General features: G+C 33.2%; 1 protein-coding gene across 1 annotated transcript in view; it reads left to right on the top strand.

Moving 5' to 3' along the window:
* The window catches only part of LOC139529850 (uncharacterized), a 119,316-nt gene that overhangs the window by 59,137 nt on the left and 39,663 nt on the right, over positions 1–20,516 (top strand). The window contains exons 10-24 of the mRNA XM_071325789.1: positions 1,634–1,862; positions 2,097–2,252; positions 2,510–2,858; positions 3,880–4,180; positions 4,961–5,084; positions 6,868–7,092; positions 10,436–10,645; positions 11,234–11,511; positions 11,862–12,015; positions 12,761–12,979; positions 14,370–14,523; positions 14,812–15,068; positions 15,926–15,952; positions 16,337–16,534; positions 18,805–18,940. Coding sequence (XP_071181890.1) covers positions 1,634–1,862; positions 2,097–2,252; positions 2,510–2,858; positions 3,880–4,180; positions 4,961–5,084; positions 6,868–7,092; positions 10,436–10,645; positions 11,234–11,511; positions 11,862–12,015; positions 12,761–12,979; positions 14,370–14,523; positions 14,812–15,068; positions 15,926–15,952; positions 16,337–16,534; positions 18,805–18,940 — 3,017 coding nt within the window. The remainder of the gene's footprint in view (positions 1–1,633; positions 1,863–2,096; positions 2,253–2,509; positions 2,859–3,879; positions 4,181–4,960; positions 5,085–6,867; positions 7,093–10,435; positions 10,646–11,233; positions 11,512–11,861; positions 12,016–12,760; positions 12,980–14,369; positions 14,524–14,811; positions 15,069–15,925; positions 15,953–16,336; positions 16,535–18,804; positions 18,941–20,516) is intronic.

Genomic DNA, 20,516 nt, shown 5'->3' with positions numbered 1-20,516 from the left:
GAGAAACAAGTACCACTGATCGGAGAAAAAAGTACCACTGACTGATCTGAGAAACAAGTACCACTGATCTGAGAAACAAGTACCACTGATCTGAGAAACAAGTACCACTGATTTGAGAAACAGAGAAACAAGTACCACTGATCTGAGAAAAAAGTACCACTGACTGATCTGAGAAACAAGTACCACTGACTGATCTGAGAAACAAGTACCACTGATCGGAGAAACAAATACCACTGATCTGAGAAACAGAGAAACAAGTACCACTGATCTGAGAAACAGAGAACCACTGATCTGAGAAACAGAGAAACAAGTACCACTGATCAGAGAAAAAAGTACCACTGACTGATCTGAGAAACAAATACCACTGATCTGAGAAACAGAGAAACAAGTACCACTGATCTGAGAAACAGAGAAACAAGTACCACTGATCTGAGAAACAGAGAAACAAAGAAAATATGCCTCTACTGTGGATTCATTTATTTTCCTGGATGAAGAAAAACTTACATGTTTGAGATTACTTAATTTCATGGTTTTGTCGAAGTCTGCATACAAGCCTATAGAAATTTTTCGTTCGTTGAACATTTATTTTCGTGGTTCAAATAAAGCCAGAAAATCATTGAAAAATGGTATCCAAGGACTAATAATGAATCCACAGTATATTAATTTCATTCAAACTTTTTTTTTTATTATGCTTTTCATTGTTTTGGCAAAGACTGTATGCATTCCTTTAGAAAATTTGTAATTCGTTGAACATTTAAATTCATGGTTTTCCTGTACCAACGAAATCCATGAAAATTGGTATCCAAAGAATATTGATGAATCCATTGGTTATCTGTCGGACTAATCTACTCTTAAAGGAGGGTAGTATACCTAACCTAATAATGACTTCACTGTTCAGCTAGCAAGCAAGCTAACCAAATATATTAGTATTTATTACCTTCACCTACACACTCAATGCATTTTGCTGTAAAGAACTGGGTATTGATGGCAATACTGTTTCAGAGCTTGCTGAATTTAACACAGCTTCTTTACACTTAAGGGCTTTCAAAAAATTGAAATATGGTACATGTATAAGAACTTGTTTGTTATTTTTATGCCCCACCTACGATAGTGGAGGGGCATTATGTTTTCTGGTCTGTGCGTCCGTCCGTCCGTCTGTCCGTTCGTTCGTCCGTTCGTTCGTCCGTCTGTCCCGCTTCAGGTTAAAGTTTTTGGTCAAGGTAGTTTTTGATGAAGTTGAAGTCCAATCAACTTGAAACTTAGTATACATGTGCCCTATGATATGATCTTTCTAATTTAAATGCCAAATTATAGTTTTGACCCCAATTTTACGGTTCACTGAACATAGAAAATGATGGTGCAAATTTCAGGTTAAAGTTTTTGGTCAAGGTAGTTTTTGATAAAATAGAAGTCCAATCAACTTGAAACTTAGTATACATGTTCCCTGTGATAAGATCATTCTAATTTTAATGCCAAATTAGAGAATTTATTCCAATTTCACGGTCCACTAAACATAGAAAATGATAGTGCGAGTGGGGCATCCGTGTACTGTGGACACATTCTTGTTGAAGATATAGTATTAGATGTCCCTTTTCAGCACTGGGACTTTGGATTTTATTTATTTTTATTCCAGAGTTATATACACTGTATCTGCAACAAATGGAGGGTTTCTTAAGGTACAAGATCGTGATGAATATTTCAACAGAAATGTAGAAGTCATAAACCAATACTTTTATCAAGGGCAGACAACTACTAGAGATTTTGAGTACCATTGGGACCTAGTACTACCATACCACTGCTCTGTGGCTTCGGGAACAGCCTGTGCTCAATTTGTCTCCATACAATCAGATATAACAAATAATGTATGTATTTTACTTTAATTACTAAATGTTTTATACTACAGTAAATCTTTAAAAAAGAAACTTCAAAGTGTCAAAAGCCAGTAAAATACAAAAAAAACCGATTAAGATGAAAGAACAAAAATCATAGCTGTCAAAACTTGAGGACCAATTTTACATTGTACTTAAGTAATGATTAGACAGGTAGAATTTTATTAACTAAAGGACTGAATTATAGCTGCTTCTATACAATTTCAGCCAGTTATAACATATTCCTGGGGTGGCTGGTCTGATGACATGTCAGGGATATCACATTTCCAATATCAGCTGTTTGACTTGGTTCACACTGCGGGAGGATTGATGGATGGTTTTAGTGGTAAAGGGAGTGGCACCTTACCTAATGGTACAACTTCTGTAAGTATTACCTTGCTGCATCTTTATATTGTTCTTTTTAATGTTCACTTGAAATGAAATTTTACTTATTTTGAAAACAGAAGATTCTATTCAATTTCTCAATCAATTTTATATTTGGAAATTTGGATTTGTTTATTACATAGTAGTTTAGTACAGTATACACCACTATTTTTAGGGGGTTTGATTTATTTAGCAAGATACTCATTAACTTTCACTCTTCTATTTTTGCTAAGACTTATTCTGTCATTATTTTACAGGCTACGTTATCACTCACAGAGCCAGGAGTGTATACTATCCATCTCTCAGCTTTTGATAATGCAGGAAATTCTAAAACTGGTAGAGGAATATTTTTCTTTGATGATGAATCAGTGGTAACATTACACGGTGACGATATGAAATGTGAGACAGCCTCAAAAGATACAGCATACCTGTGGGTAATTAAGGACACACCTTCAGTAAAAATAATTTGGCCTGAGAGATTTCAAAATATACGACATAAACACAATAGTTGGCTGAATCCTGTTCTCCCATTGGCTGCTGGAGCTGATCCAATATATGAAGATCTCTATGGAAACAGAACTAATGTGGAAATTCAACATATGCATGGTAAATATCAGATATCTATATGAATGATAAATGATATCTAAAGATGTAAAGGTGGCTCGGGTGTCTTCCTCCATCTTTGATTTTGGAGAAGATGGTCTAGATCATTAATCATATGTGCATATTTTAAGAGTAGTATGTAATTCATGTGTAAGACTGTCGATGTAAATATAGAAAATTACGTGTTTTATCATATTTAAGGCTGTAATTTCTAAAAAAAAAAGACCAGATTTGTGTTTGATTAATTTTTCCAACTTTGTCAAATAAGGGAAGATAACTCAGATAAAGTAATTTTATAATGGATAGTCTTGTGAATTTCCCTATTTTAATATGTTGCAAGAAAACAGGTTTGGTGACCCCATTTTTCTTTTTCTTATCTGAAAACATGTTATAAGAGCTATCTTCTCACATTTAATTCTACCATGTAGTTTTCTTTTTATAGCAAAAAATTGGATTTTCCATGCATAATCTATACAAAATCTGACAATTTTGCACAACCTGTAGCTTGAAAAAAAGTGTGATGAACCATATTTTTTTATTATATTTTTGAAAAAAGCATGATAAAAACTTCATTTTGACAAATTATTAAAAATTTCTTTGGATTTTAATTAAGATGCCCAAGCCACCTTAAAGGAAAATTACTTATGATTTAAACAAAACATTATAGAACAGATTTTTATGTTTCAAACTTTAAAAAAAGCAGATTATATTGAAAAATTATTTAGCTGTAGCAGCCAGTTTAGTTCCATTTTGTAAAAATAGTCTCAAAAGCATCACCACCATCATTGTCTTCCAAGCTAATAATTCAACTGCATTTGAGTACATATAAACACAACTTTGCTATTAGTTGTTTGAGATGATTTCCACATGTGCTTACAGTTATGTTTATTTATACACAAAATAAAGAATGTCAATTGACTCATATTGAAAGCAAAAGATGGGATATAGTTATTTTATTGACTGCCTAGCACAAAATGTTAAGTAAAGTGTCATACTTGTATTGACCTTGAGCCTTATATTTCAGGTATTGTTGACTTCCAAGTAGCTTATGAAGTTCATGATCCTACATTAAAGGATTCCCAGATATTTACATCCCTCCCTGCTAATCAGTTGAAGGACCAGTTTGTTAGTTTATCAGTAGACTGGGCTGATGGAGATAGGTTAAATGTAACAGTACAAGCTTTTGACGTCCTAAGAGAATCCAATATGGAATCTCTGGTGGTGTATAGAGATGTCAGTCCTCCAATTATAGAAAATCTATGGTTGGTCAAAGGTGACAGAGTCAATATAAGTGTTCATAGTGTTGAGGACTTTTCTGAAATGACGTAAGTATAAAAATATGCAAGAAATTATTTATTGCTTCTTAATACTACCTGAGAAGTTATTTTTTGTGGAATACCAATTTATGAGGATTTTGTACAAATTTAAATGTTTATCAAAATACAAATTTTGTAAAGGCTTGTATGCAGACTTTGGCAGGACGATGAAATCAAATCTCCATGAAAACATAATTTTTATCAATCCACAATAAATGGTATCCATGAATCCAGTGTCTAAAGATCTTCAATACTTTAAATGAATGCTTGAAATCAGATAAAAATATTATGTTTAATTCTAAGCATGCTAAGTTACACATGTTATATTCCAAGGCCTAGTGACAGACTTTAAGATGTGTTGTTCGGTATTATATATATAGCTGGTTATATATTCCTTTCAATACTTGGAGAAGGAGCTTTTAACAACTGCTTTGAATAAAACATATTATTTGTAATGAAATAATTAAATGTAATGATCTGATGATATTGGATATATACTGCTTTGTGTGATCAAGTCAGATTGGCTGGCTCACAGCAGCATGAATTTATTGGGTAAGTCATGATCAGGTCTATATAGCAGACTCATTTTTATGTCCTGACATGAACTCATTTTGTTATCATCTATAACTACAATTTAGAGCTGATATTTACATATCTAGGAGTTAATTATAAATCTAGTTGTATCTGCTTTATTTCCTTGGATTTTACTCTACCAAACAATATTTCCTTAATATTTTGAAATCCTACATATTTTTCTCGAGTAAAAATACTGAAGATTGTTTTTTACAGGATAGAATGGGAATCCTATGATGATCACAGTGGATTAGAGACAGTTTACTGGAAACTCTATGATAACTATGAGACTTTAGTAGAACACGGCCATGAAGATATCGTAGCACAAGGGCATACAGATGTAAGTGTGAAAAACAAGTGATTAAATTACAATATAAATACTTTCACATTTATACTTGGTTATACATGTATATATATTAAGGATTTTATCAGAATTTCAGGTATATATGTAACACTCAGAAATGTGTCCTTCCACCCAAACGTGTCCGATTCCCCCAAATGTGTCCACATGATGTCACTTAACTGCAAAACATGTCTTAATGTAAAAGGGCGCCAAAGCGTGTCATTTGTATAAACGCCTAAACGTGTCCATTTATTAATAAATGCCCAAACATGTCCATATCAAGCTTGATTTTTTTCTTTTACTGGAACTATCATATGTGTCCATATTATAAATACGTAGGTTATTTGGTTATTGCTTTTTCACTAACACATACTCATTTTACTATTTCATTAAAAAATAGAAACAAATTATTTAGGTCTTTTTTAAACCGGCAGTATTACCTGATTTCAAATTGAGACGTATGTTCAGCTATGTTGGATGTAAATGTAAGCAATCATGCTCAGTTAAATTGTAGATATTAAATCAGATACATTGTGTAGGGAGAATGTCCCTTTCTCCGCGCATTAAAATCTTTGTAGCAATTCATTCTTTCATGGTGCCATCATAAGTATTTTGGAATGCAACATTTTTTTTTAATTTCCACAATTTTTATTTAAAACGGCCTCTATTACATAATGGAGATTGAAGTAGTTTCTTACTGAAGTCATAAAAAAATTGGTCTTTACTCGCTCTTAATTTTTTAAAATTGAAATCCCAAATAGTGTTAATCCCAAATAACCGTAAAGATTTAGGCCCAATCCAAAATTCCCGGTATGATAATAAAACTTATATACTGTAACAGTATTTATTGTTAACATGATGTCGTTCAAATAATGCATGCAATATTTGGCACTGGATGTTATGTCTCTTATTTGTGTGTCTTTAGTGATGCTCGAAACCTAAAATTTATTAAAAAAAATTGATAGCCAGTTTATGATTTGAATAGCTTTTAAAATACCAGAACTGTTGAAAAAAGGGAAGTCAATTCTGCTAAAAACCCATCGTGCAATACTTGCACAAAGGATTAATATAAAAAGGCATCATCAGAGTTTATTAGTACAACATATTTCATTTAGTAAACGATTAATTCAACTGTACTAAAAAAATTTGTATGTTCGCTCTTAATATGCATGAAATACTTGCAACTGGACAATAAGCAATAACAGTCAAAAGTTAATTCATATGTTACAGATTAAATTTACAATTATGATAATCATTTACAACCGGGCTGAACAAGCTAATGCTAATAAATAAGCACTTCATCAACTGTGTCCCCCATCATGGAATTCCCGTAAACGTTATTGACTTAAATGGGGACATACATGTATTAGCGCTAAAAGACATGAGGCGTTATGATGTTTAACATTAAAAACATTTTGGAGAATAAAAATTATTGGACACGTTTTGGGGTTATGAAATCGGACACGTTTGGGCTATATTGAATATTACGGACACGTTTTGGGGAATCGGACACATTTGGGAGTGTTACATATATATATGTACATGTAGATGTTATTTTTTGAAGGGATCATTTCGTTTCTAATTTCATTTTACCAACTTTTACCCAAACTTTTGAATAGTGAAGATCATTTGAATGTTTAACTCTCATTCCAGTCATGAAATCGTTTAAAAATAATTGAAATGAGGAAACAATTTTTAAGAAGGGATCATTATTATCAAAACCTCATGAGTTGACCAGCAGTATTTTGAGTGTAACAACATCAAGTTATTATATTTTTAGGACCTACCAGAATGTCAAACCAAATATTTATCTTACCCAAGAGGACCTAACTGTTACTGTACTCCTTTTATGGGATGTTTTCATCGTCACTTCCAAGTAAAACCAGAAATCAAATTACATGGTGGATTGACAGCCGGTCTTGACAGAGGAAATCATGACTCGGATTACTATATTGAGATTGCAGTGAAAAATAAAGCTCTTGTACAAACAATCTTAACAAAAAAGGTTGGTTTGGTCACATGCATTGTAATACATGTATTATGCTTAGTTGTTTGCAAATGAAATAATAGAATTGTGAACTCGGACAATAATACCAAACAATTATGTTAAGATTTAGTTTCTTCTTGCTAGGGTTGTTCTCACTGAATAGAGTCTCTTTAAACCTGTCCAGACTTTACTCAGTTTTAGCTCTTGGTAAACTGCATGTGTATATTTTTATAAAACTGGTATTGTTTGATGCTTGTTTATGTAGAATTCTTCTCTTAAATTAACATGATCAGATCAGATTAGAAGAATTGAAGTCTGTCATAACATGAAGATTTTTATGCCCCACCTACGATAGTAGAGGGGCATTATGTTTTCTGGTCTGTGGCTCCGTTCGTCTGTGAGTCCGTCCGTTCAGGTTAAAGTTTTTGGTCAAGGTAGTTTTTGATGAAGCTGAAGTCCAATCAACTTGAAACTTAGTACACTTGTTGCTTATGATATGATCTTTCTAATTTTAAAGCCAAATTAGACTTTTGACCCCAATTTCACGGTCCACTGAACATAGAAAATGAAAGTGGGAGTTTCAGGTTAAAGTTTGTGGTCAAGGTAGTTTTTGATGAAGCTGAAGTCCAATCAACTTGAAACTTAGTACACTTGTTGCTTATGATATGATCTTTCTAATTTTAAAGCCAAATTAGACTTTTGACCCCAATTTCACGGTCCACTGAACATAGAAAATGAAAGTGGGAGTTTCAGGTTAAAGTTTTTTTCTCAAGGTAGTTTTTGATGAAGCTGAAGTCCAATTAACTTGAAATTTAGTACACTTGTTGCTTATGATATGATCTTTCTAATTTTAAAGCAAAATTCGACTTTTGACCCCAATTTCACGGCCCTCTGAACAGAGAAAATGAAAGTGGGAGTTTCAGGTTAAAGTTTTTGGTCAAGGTAGTTTTTGATGAAGCTGAAGTCCAATCAACTTGAAACTTAGTACACTTGTTGCTTATGATATGATATTTTTAATTTTAAAGCCAAATTAGTCTGTTGACCCCAATTTCACGGTCCACTGAACATAATAAATGAAAGTGGGAGTTTCAGGTTAAAGTTTTTGGTCAAGGTAGTTTTTGATGAAGTTGAAGTCCAATCAACTTGAAACTTAGTACACATGTTCCATACAGGGCTTCCAAAACGGTCATATATTCCGGTCATTTGTATAATGTCCGGTAAAAGTCCGGCTGGGAAAAGCATGAAACGGTCATATACTTTTAGTTTTCAAGGCTTTTTCGGTCATTTTTACATAATTCACGATCTTTTTGACCAAACCTTTTGCCTTTAACATCAACACATTTCCGGTCATAAATGTGACATGATGAATAATTACTATCAAAACAACACCTACTTCAATACTTTCTAATTTTAATCAAGGCTAATTAATAGTTGGACAGCTGAAATCTACCTGTTCAGGTGACAGGTGAACTATCTTCAGTACCGGACATCGTATAAATTGATCGGTTTATTCACAATTTATTTCTAACTTTTCAGCGGTTTGTTTCTACTTGATTTAGTCCAAAAGATTAAAATTATTAGAAATTAGTTTATCAACATGATTTGATGAAAAATTTAAAAAGGTTTTAAATGAAAAATCGTCAGAACTACGTCGTATGAACCAGAACACGTGTGCGCATGTGCACAGGTGGCAAATTTAATTATGCATCCTATATTTCTTCAAAAATGCTAAAATTATCTTTGATACCTGTATCTAACGGTTATTTCAAGTATTTTGTTGAAGAAATAACGTGGAAAGAGCTTTTTCACTCAGTCGTGCTTTGAAACGTACACGGATTTTACGTATCCGTTTATGGTCCATGTTTTACCATTGTTAAGTCAACATCCGGTTAGAACAATGTGAAAACGAAACTAAAATTTTTGACAATGTCATTTGCACAAATAAAAAGTCTAAGGCAGATATGAGCACGCTGATGTGCACACTTTGAATGATGCACTGCCAATTTAACAGTTAAATCCGAACATCAAATTCATATCATATCAAAGTAAAGTTTAAAATCGTTTTTTTAATGTAATGTCAATCATTGGAATGGCCATCTGATTACCATAATTGCCTTTTGTGACTAAGTCTTACGGGATTAAAATCGGGATCAGATATGAAATGTCCGGCTGGCTCAAACATTTTTTGGAAGCCCTGGTTCCATATGATATGATCTTTATAATTTTAATGCCAAATTAGATTTTTTACCCAATTTCATGGTCCATTGAACATGAAAAATGATAGTGCGAGTGGGGCATCCGTGTACTTTGGACACATTCTTGTTATTAACTAAAAACAAATACACCTATGCATTTGATATTGTGTGACCTTTCAAACTCTTATTCAATTAGACATTGAAATAAATCATGTAGTTTTATTTTTTTGAGACTCTCAACCATGCTTTGAGATGTAAAACTCCACAATTTGTTCAGTGAAAAGCGTTTTGCTAGACTGCAAACTTCACATGTACCTGTTTTGTTTGAACTAACACAGGTCTGTCAAATCCAATGAAGAAATTTTCTTTGAACAGGGATTGCACATTACACAGGTTTTACTATTCATTGGTTTTATTTGATAATCATAATACCAGTTATTTAGAAACTTAGCTAAACATTTACATTTAACATAAAAAAAGTTCATGTTACTTCCAAGCTAGTTGATATAATGACATCTTTCCAGAGTTCAGCTTAATAAGAATGTGCTTAAGAAAATGTTATATTTCTTATTTATAGACTCTTTTAATGATGATGCCGTACTTATTTATAGACTCTTTTAATGATGATGCCGTACTTATTTATAGACTCTTTTAACGATGATGCCGTACTTATTTATAGACTCTTTTAATGATGATGCCGTACTTATTTATAGACTCTGTTAATGATGATGCCGTACTTATTTATAGACTCTTTTAATGATGATGCCGTACTTATTTATAGACTCTTTTAATGATGATGCCGTACTTATTTATAGACTCTTTTAATGATGATGCCGTACTTATTTATAGACTCTTTTAATGATGATGCCGTACTTATTTATAGACTCTTTTAATGATGATGCCGTACTTATTTATAGACTCTTTTAATGATGATGCCGTACTTATTTATAGACTCTTTTAATGATGATGCCGTACTTATTTATAGACTCTTTTAATGATGATGCCGTACTTATTTATAGACTCTTTTAATGATGATGCCGTACTTATTTATAGACTCTTTTAATGATGATGCCGTACTTATTTATAGACTCTTTTAATGATGATGCCGTACTTATTTACAGACTCTTTTAATGATGATGCCGTACATTGTGTATTCTTCATTTCAGATAACTGTTGACACAAGTCCACCACACACAGGTGTGGTCCATGATGGATTACCAGGAAACCCAGAAATAGATTACCAACAAGGAATGGACCTAAATGCTTACTGGGACCAGTTCTTTGACAGAGAGAGTGGGGTGTTTTTCTACCAGTTTTTAGTTGATACAAGCTGTGCTGATAAAAGTGCCTTTAGTCTTGATATAAATAATACTGATGTAGGTTGACTCTTGTTATAGGAGGACAAATATTCGGTGACAAAATTATCTTACTCAGCCATAGACAAAAAGTTGTTAAAACAATGAATACAGTTACTTAAAGATTCCTGAAATCTGAGTAAATGTCTTTTAAAGTTCAAGTAGAATGTTCTTCAAAATAGATATAGGAAGATGTGGTATGAGTGCCAATGAGACAACTCTCAATCAAACCTGTTCTGTTATTTATTATAATTCAACTGTATACCAAACATAAGCTCGGTGTCTCCTCTTTCCTTAGATGGATCATTTGTAAGGGGTTGAATGACCTGAAAGGTGGTTTCTCTTGAGATATGTTAAAGGTTGGAAAATATTGAATCACTGTATTAACAAAACTAAGTATGTCAGATATCTAACTAACTTTAAAATGAGAAGAATGAAAGATTATTTATATTAGATAATTCAGGCAAGTAGAAGATTGAAATTGATAATACTAAAAAATTCTGAACACACAAGCTCATGACTTAAGGTTTCATTATAGAGGCTTGTAAATTATTGATATTTAGTTTACACTGGGTGCTTATGATAATGATAATGAAATTTCTTTTTCAGATTGTGGAGACATACAACACCTATGGTAGCCACACAGTCAGTGGAGATGGAACCTATTATTTTACTGTTGTGGCCTATAACCGTGCTCTGGACCCATCCGAACCAGTGTGTTCTGACGGTGTTACTATAGACAGTTCTGTACCAGGAGTTAAAGAGGTGGTTGTTAAAGATGCAGTGATTACTGGTGGGCTAGTCACAGATGTCAATCAGACGAGTTACTATATCATTGGGTCAGATCGTGTACGGAGGTTGATTCAAAATCCTACTGCTGACTGTGTGTAAGTATTTACAATCTATACCATATTCAATCCTATAATTAGCCATGTTACACTAAAAAAATAAAGGCACTTGAATACTTCTGTACATGATTTGTTTAATAAATTGTCCTGATGATGCCTGGTTATTATGGTATTTTCTTCTATAGTTAGTAATATTCATTTTGAGTATCAAACAATTGTACTGTCCTGTCATGTATGAAAGTGTCCATCTGTTTTGGTTTTCAATTAATAACTTAAGCTTGCCACGAGAATATAATTTGAATTTGAATTGTTGATGAGAACTATTTAAAAACGCTGGTCAAGCTTAAGCAGTGCATGTTGTATAATTAATGTGTTTTTATGATTGACAGGAGTAAAGCCACTATATTGAGTGATATTGACCTTTACCCTCTTCAGAGATTTGACAACAATGACAGCTTGATAGAAGTAGATGGCAATGTATTCTGCAGTAATTCAACAAGTGCACCTAGCAATATTGGTTTAAGTTTACCTAAAGCGTCTCTGGTATGTAATAAAGTGATCTAGTGGTATAGGTCTAAGTTTGTCTATGGCCTCTCTTGCAGTTTTTCACACTTAACCACAAGTCTGACGGACCAGGCTTGTAAAATGGCTTTAGGGCTCTTCTCTACAAGCCAACAGAATCCAACTAAAATTTTGTAAAATTGAGCTTCAGGCTTGTGGATTGAAAATTTACAGTGAAGACTGCTCTTGGATGTATTCAATATTGGTCTAAGTTTGACTGAAGTTTCTCTGTGATGTAATTAAGTGCACCTAGCAGTAAGAGTTCAGGTTTGCATAAAACTTCTGTGGTATGTTATCAAGTGCACCTAGATTTGTCTAATCAAGTATGGTGCACAACATAAGCATGATAAGTCTGATTTTATGAAAAACTTTCCTGGTACGTATACACAATGATCAAGACAACAATGCAGAATTTAACTAAGAGTTAACTAACCTTTATAGCTGAAAAAATTATATATTTAATGAAATTGCATGGTAATGTTATGTTCATCATTTCATTGACAAAACATTAATTTGAAATTGCTCCTACAGTATTTCCCTCCCTTGCTTGCATAATTAGGCCCAAGTGAGCACCCTTTTCCTTCCTGTACAATAACTTAAGCTGTTTTATTTTATAATTACAAAAAAAGATGCTTTGAATTTTCTACAGAGTTTAGTCATCCTTTATATTTCCAATCTCTGACAGTATAATGTACATGTATCTGATGTTGATGCTTCTGCATTTTAGATGGAAATGTCCTGGGAGCCTTTAGATATACCAGCCAAAATATTTGATTATGAAGTTGGATTTTCCTCGACAGCAGGCAGTTCAGCACCTGATATCATGGCTTTCGAGTCGACTAAACAACATGCTCATATGAGGATAACCCATGCTAATGTACCTGATGCTACTGAAATTTATATCATTATAAAAACAATCAGTAAATCTAATGTAGAAGGACTGACAGTGAGTTATTGTTATATTTCATAGATATATATAGTTGATACAATATAACTTCTTTCCAAACAGTGAATGTAGGTCTAGTTTTTGACAGACTTCGCCAGTCATTCTGTTTGTCCCAAAAATGGGTACAAAATGTTCATCAAGGCATTCTTGGCTTCTATGAAAGGGAAATATTTTGTGTTTGGTGGCCAGCTTGATAAGGTTGTAGGATTTAATTAATTTCTAGATCTGCCATGCAGCCACTTCCTGTTTGACGATAGTATTGACATGTCAGTCAATTTACACAGTTTTACATGTCAAGATACAGCATATAGGGCTTGTTAAATTAAAAGAAGTTGTAAATTGAACCAATCAGATTTACACAGACACGCAGGTCAGATGTGGCATTGGTTGTGTATTGAACTTGATGCCAAAGACAAAAAAGACAATTGACCGTGATATTCAAATTTAAATTAATGAAAATAAATACAGAAAATATCAACACTAAACTACACTTAAAAGTAAAACATATCAAAACAATACAAACAACACAAAAACAAAGTTCAAACTGGTATTTACTGGTTTTAAATTTCATGTCTTTTAAACAATTTCTTTTATACTTGTTTATTACTAAGACCTAATGTTTTCAAAGTGTATTTAACTTCATGTCTATTTCTTTTTTAAAAGTGCTTTAGATATTTATATATTATGCATGAAATATTTGCCATTTGATGTTGAAGGGCAAACAATATACAATTATGGCCCGCTGAGGACTTGATTATCCGAAATTGTCAACTCTAGTAAGAGTTATTCCACATGGGCTTTAGCCCGAGGGAATAACTTTTACTAGGGTTGACAATTTTGGGTAATCACCGACTCAATGGGCCATAATTGTTTTTATTTTACCTAATGAACAGTTTCAATTAAAAGTAAAATATTGTAACAGATTGTCAAAACACTTAGTGTCTTAATTACGTTAGAAAACTATTTTGTGTCTATTGACATTTCGCTTATGTACAACAAAGGTAGACTCTTTCTGTATTATGTAGATTTCAGGGCCGTTTACAAGAGATATCGTCGATTCTAGATGAATTCCCATTGGTTGTTTGGTCTTGTTCCTTCGTCACCTGAAGGGCTTCCTGCAACATGAACGTTGCCGTTTTGTTTATTTTATGTCTTTTCATGGGAAATAACTCGTGTATAAATCAAGAAACTCAAAAGGTTATTCGCCTGTAGGGTTATTCACCACTGGTCTAAATTTTTTAGGGTTATTTGTCCTTCCTTGCAATTGAATGATAATTAACTAAATTATTCCATGTCACGGGATAATGTTTTACCCAATAGAAATGTTTGAAATATATGTAAGGTATAATAACAATCAATATTTTTCAGTGTTAAATGTTTTATTTTTCAGACGCTGGGACCATGTTTTATGGATACAACTCCACCAGATTTTACTGGTTCTATAACTGTATCCCTGTCTGGAGAATATCTGGTAGCCTCCTGGGCAGCAAATGCCTTCTCAGATAGCGAAGAATTGTTTGATATGGATTACCAGTTTGCAATAGGTATAAAGTTAATTAAAAAATAGATTTAGAGTCCTTTTTTTCTTTAATTGTATACACTCTGGGGGTAATTCAGCTTTCATTGATCATATCGCTCAGATAAATGACTGTTTTCAGGTGAGAAATTATTTGTAAAACAAGTTTTTTACTGGGGTTTGAACTTAACATTCCTAAATAAAATCACATCAGTAAACTTCCAAATGTTTAATTGACTTGAATAGTCCAGGGCACCATGACAATGCTTTTGTAAAGGTTGTTTCGGTTGAACAATGATTTTTATTCCTTTTGTAGGTCAGACACCATATGGAACAGAGATACAAAACTTTAAACCTGTAGAGGGCAGTACAACATGTGTGTTGACCACATCCCCAACTTGTACAGCTGTTAATATAACAGATCTTGAATGGAATATTCATGGACACCATACATACTATATATCCATTAAAGTGACCAATACAGCTGGACTGGTCAACATTCAAACATCTACTCCGTATATTCATGATGTCCAGTTACCTGCAGAGGGAGTTGTCCTTGATATTGACACTGAGGTACATATATATATTTGTATTTTATATTACAACTTGGCACATTATGACATTTCTGTACAATTAATTATTTGCTATAAACATGATAAACCACACAACCAATGTTTCAAAATTTTAATTTGTTGTTACTAAAGATGAAATGGTGGTTAGGTTCAATATTGGCGATATGCATTGTTGAAGTTCAGGAGGTGTAGTCATTTATAGATTTTAAATTGGCACTTTATGTCGTTTCCATGTAATTACTTCGTTGTTAACCAATGCGCTTAAATGAAAAAATGGTGGTCATGTTCAGTATTGATGCTATTCAGAAGTTCTTGTTCAATATAGATTAAACAACAGACACAGAATTTGGCAGCTCAAACAAGCTTTAAAGCGCTTTTCAAAATGCTCAATAATATTGATTTGACATCTCATTCTTTGTTTATAGATATAGGAAGATGTGGTATGAGTGCCAATCAGACAACTCTCCATCCAAGTAACAATTTATAAAAGTAAACCATTATAGGTCAAAGTACGACATTCATCACAAAGCTTTGGCTCACACCGAACATCAAGCTATAAAGGGCCCCAAAAATTACTAGTGTGAAACCATTCAAACGGGGAAACCAAAGGTCTAATCTATATAAAAACAAGAAACACTCATGAACCACATTAACAGACGGCAACCACTGAACATCAGATTGCTGACTTATGGCAGGTGTTGAGTTCAAAGATAAAATGGAATTAATGAAACATAAAAACATTTTGATTTATATATATATATATAGTCTTTTTACAGGAACAAAGTGATACATAGTCTCTAATATTCATAAAATGATTCATGCATTAATTCATTTCTGTTTTATTTTTATATTTTGCAGTCTTTCTCAACAGACATTCCTTTGATGGTATGTATAAAAGCTGTATTTTACACATTATTTACAAATATTCTAAAGACATTTTTTGTTTTATAGTTGTTTTTTTACATAAAAAAGGAAATTACCATAATAATTTATTTATAAGTTTGTCATAAGATTTAGAAAACTTTTATATTGTTGTCTTGATTTTGCCAATTTACTATGAACTAGCTACCATAATTATATCATATATATAATATTTTATATGTAGTTTTGCTAATAACTAATTTAAAAAAATGTCAATTAACCAGTTCATTGTTTAACCAAAGATCAATCTGTTGGTTGCAAAGATTATAATAGAACAGCTTTGAATTCTTTTCAATCCGTTTTATCCAAATTATCAGTATATCACTGTCATTAACAACTTATGTTTAGGACAAAGAAGATACAGATTTCCAGAAAGTCTCCAGTAGTATGGCTGCCCGCTGGTCAGGATTCGCTCACCCACATTTAGATGTAACTTACAGTATAAGTATTGGTACTACAATGGGAGGAAGTGATGTTGTATCTCTGAAGGATGTGGGTAACAGTCTAGCTCACCAGGAAACAGGACTTTCTCTGACACCTTATCAGGTAATATTACGTTTAAGTCAGTATAAGTATTGGTACTACAATTGGAGGAAGTGATGTTGTATCTCTGAAGGATGGGGGGTACTAGTCTAGCTCACCAGGAAACAGGACTGTCTCTGACACCTTATCAGGTAATATTTCGTTTAAGTCAGTATAAGCATTGGTACTACAATTGGAGGAAGTGATGTTGTATTTCTGAAGGATGTGGGTACCAGTCTAGCTCACCAGGAAACAGGACTGTCTCTGACACATTATCAGTTAATATTACGTTTAAGTCAGTATAAGTATTGGTACTACAATTGGAGGAAATGATGTTGTATTTCTGAAGGATGTGGGTACCAGTCTAGCTCACCGGGAAACAGGACTGTCTCTGACACCTTATCAGTTAATATTACGTTTAAGTCAGTATAAGTATTGGTACTACAATTGGAGGAAGTGATGTTGTATTTCTGATGGATGTGGGTAACAGTTTAGCTCACCAGGAAACAGGACTGTCTCTGACACCTTATCAGTTAATATTACGTTTAAGTCAGTATAAGTATTGGTACTACAATTGGAGGAAGTGATGTTGTATTTCTGATGGATGTGGGTAACAGTCTAGCTCACCAGGAAACAGGACTGTCTCTGACACCTTATCAGTTAATATTACATTTAAGTCAGTATAAGTATTGGTACTACAATGGGAGGAAGTGATGTTGTATCTCTGAAGGATGGGGGGGTACTAGTCTAGCTCACCAGGAAACAGGACTGTCTCTGACACCTTATCAGGTAATATTAGGTTTAAGTCAGTATAAGTATTGGTACTACAATGGGAGGAAGTGATGTTGTATCTCTGAAGGATGTGGGTAACAGTCTAGTTCACCAGGTAACAGGTCTGTCTCTGACACCTTATCAGGTAATAGTTTTCTTTAAACTAATAATTATTCTATTACAACAGAAGCAAATTATGTTTTATCTTTGAAGATATGGATACTGACAAGAAAACAGGACTGTCTCTGAAAAAGGATCAGGCATAATAATTAAGTCAGAATGAATATTTGTGTAATTGTATCTGCAAGAAATTTGAATAAAAGTTTAGCTGACCAGGAACCAGTACTATCTCTGGTTGAAATCATAAATTAATTTCAGTATCCATATTATTTATTATTTATGAAGAATTGATTTTTATCTGTGAAGGATGTTGTTTAGCTTACCAGGAACTAGAATTGTATCACATCTCATAAATAATTCAAGTATACATTATCTGATGGTCTTTTTTATTTTCCACCAAAGATAGCAGTTGGCATTATGTTTTCTGGTCGTGCGTTTGTTTGTTCTTCCGTCCTTTCGTTCATCCGTCTGTTTGTTTATTTGTCTGTCTGTCCTGCTTCAGGTTAAAGATTTTGGTCAAGGTAGGTTTTGATGAAGTTGAAGTCCTAACAACTTGAAACTTAGTACACATGTTCCATATGATATAATCTTTCTGAACACATAAATTGATAGTATGAGTGTGTCATCCGTGTATACGTACTATGAATACATTCTTGTTAAAAACATGATTATTATAAAGCTCTTTACAAATTTTAAATTAGAATTTCTTTCGTCTGAAAGAATTTAAAAAAAATGATCATACAATCATAATAAGCAAGAATTCAGTACACAAAAATTATTTCAGCAACTTAAAAGAACTTGGTTTGTAGTACTCTCAGCCAGGTTGTCTTTAATCAATAACTTTAAAGTCAATAGTCAAAATAATATAAAGTAAGGAAAATGATTGCCAATGAGCCCAAATGACCACCCGAGTTAATGGTATTGATGTATCAAAGCATTTATAGTTCACCATACAGCCATCTCGCAATGTGAAAAATCCATTATGTATAGTCCACTAGAGAGCCATGGTGTAGTGGTTAGTGCATCAGACTACTAACACAAAGGTTGCTGGTTCAATTCCCGTCTGGGATGAAAATTTCAGGAACTGAATTATCGGCTCTCCCTTGACACCATTTGCGAGTATGGTCTCGAGGAAACAATGATAGTCTGTCGGAAGGGATGATAAATGGCTGACCCGTTTTAAGAAAGACACCCTTGTAGAATTCGAAAAAGAGCAGGCTAATGCCGCTACAAGGCAGCACTCGCACCCGCAAAGTGGAAAGGGATTAATATAAGTTGCAAAACTTGTTTCCCAATCCACTATAAAAAAATATGTTTAAACTAAAGACCCTCACATAAACAATTTAAAGGAGGAAAACAAATATTTTATGAGAATAATAAAATGCTTGTTTCTGTATTTTTAGACATACTATTTCACTGTGACTGCTGTAAGTTCTGCAGGTAACACAGCTGTATCTTCTGATGGTGTTACCGTAGTAACAGAAGCTGATGTCCTACCAGGAGTTGTTATCAGTGATGGAGAACCCTGTAATATGACTGGTGAGTATTTTATACTTGATTGCTGTCATATTAAGATCAAGAAGACTCTGTATATGAATTTTACAAATAACAAGATGTTACTCACCTATAGACCAAACTACTACTTGAACTGTGATGTAATAAGACAAGCATTATGTGACATAGGAAATGTATGAGAAAGTGCACAAATTATAACAAGCTTTTTAGTATCTGTATATATATATATGTTCCAGACTATATGAGTATTTGGACCGTACGCATACGGTCCGGGCGGTATACGTATACTAGTATGGTGTAGTACGAGCTCACCATACATGTTATTGGATCATATATGGGTAAAATTTAAGGTGAGGTTTTGAAATATCTGTCAAAGATTAGGACTCCTTGAATTATTTCCATACAATACAAGGTAAAATATTTTCCCCCATAGTTCACCTTTTTTTTTGGATATAAGACTAAATAACTCATAAAAGGTCATTTGACAAAATTTAAGCAGATTTATTTTCTTTCTTTTGATTTGAGACCCAAATAGTGTCAATGCAAATATAAGGTAAAAGTCTGAGTCAGCCTTTTCCCGCCATATTTTATAAATCAAATATCTCGAAAAGGAGCTCCAAGATCTATCAATATTTTTAGCTCATTTTAATCCTTAACTAATACTCTTCCAGCTTAAAGTATCAATTTTAAATGCTCGAACAAACATTTATCACAATCTTTATTTTTAGTTTTACATAATGTTATTATTACAATAACATGGATAAAATGAACAAATGAACAATTGAAATTAAATATTTGTTGAATTGTATATCTGGTCCGAGACCACAATTATTTCGTAGTGCATTTCTTTTAGAACATAAATGAAAATAAAAAAAATCCTACCTGCGCTTTCTCAAAGAAACTTTTACAGTGTGTTGTACTACTTTTGGGACAAATTATATTAAAATTATAGAAAACTTCATCGTCTCTAACTCAAAATATGGACAATTTTATGTTTAGGGTGTCTTGAAATCTTTTGACAGCTTCCGAAGAGCTAATTTTAAACCTTTTTCAGCTGGACCAAATCACTACTTTCCTTTAAAATTCTGGACCAAAATTTTTTTACAGTGTAATTTCACCCCCCTACTTGCAATTTGAGGCATTAAACATGGAGAAATAAATTTGGAAGAGGTATAAAAATTAATGGCAAGTAACCCACTGTCAAGACTAGGGACTATATTTGTGAACAGCGAAAATCAAGGGACGACAATGGTGGTCTCAGACCATCTGAATCCTATTTTGGTACTCTCGTCCAAGGCATAGATATCAACCATTACGATTTTTCCGTAATTTTTCTGATTTTGCGATCTAATTACGCTGTTACGGTCAAAGTCGAATAGTTACGGATTCACAGTCATTGCCGTTCCATTTTGTAAAACGCGGATTTTTATCAATTCTTTTCTGGTCTGGTCCGGTATTTAGAGAACGCCAATGTAATGCTTCCGTTTTCTTGGGAGTTATTGACCTATCGTTTGGTAAATAACTGACTTCCGAAGAGGCAAACTTGCATTTTATGAAGTAGCTTTCCCCCTTCCTCTACTTCTCCTTGACCACATGAAAT

The sequence above is a fragment of the Mytilus edulis genome, chromosome 7, assembly GCF_963676685.1.
Source record: "Mytilus edulis chromosome 7, xbMytEdul2.2, whole genome shotgun sequence".
NCBI lineage: Eukaryota > Metazoa > Mollusca > Bivalvia > Mytilida > Mytilidae > Mytilus > Mytilus edulis.
Note: the sequence above shows the minus strand (reverse complement) of the source record. Positions and strands in the feature narration are given on the sequence as shown.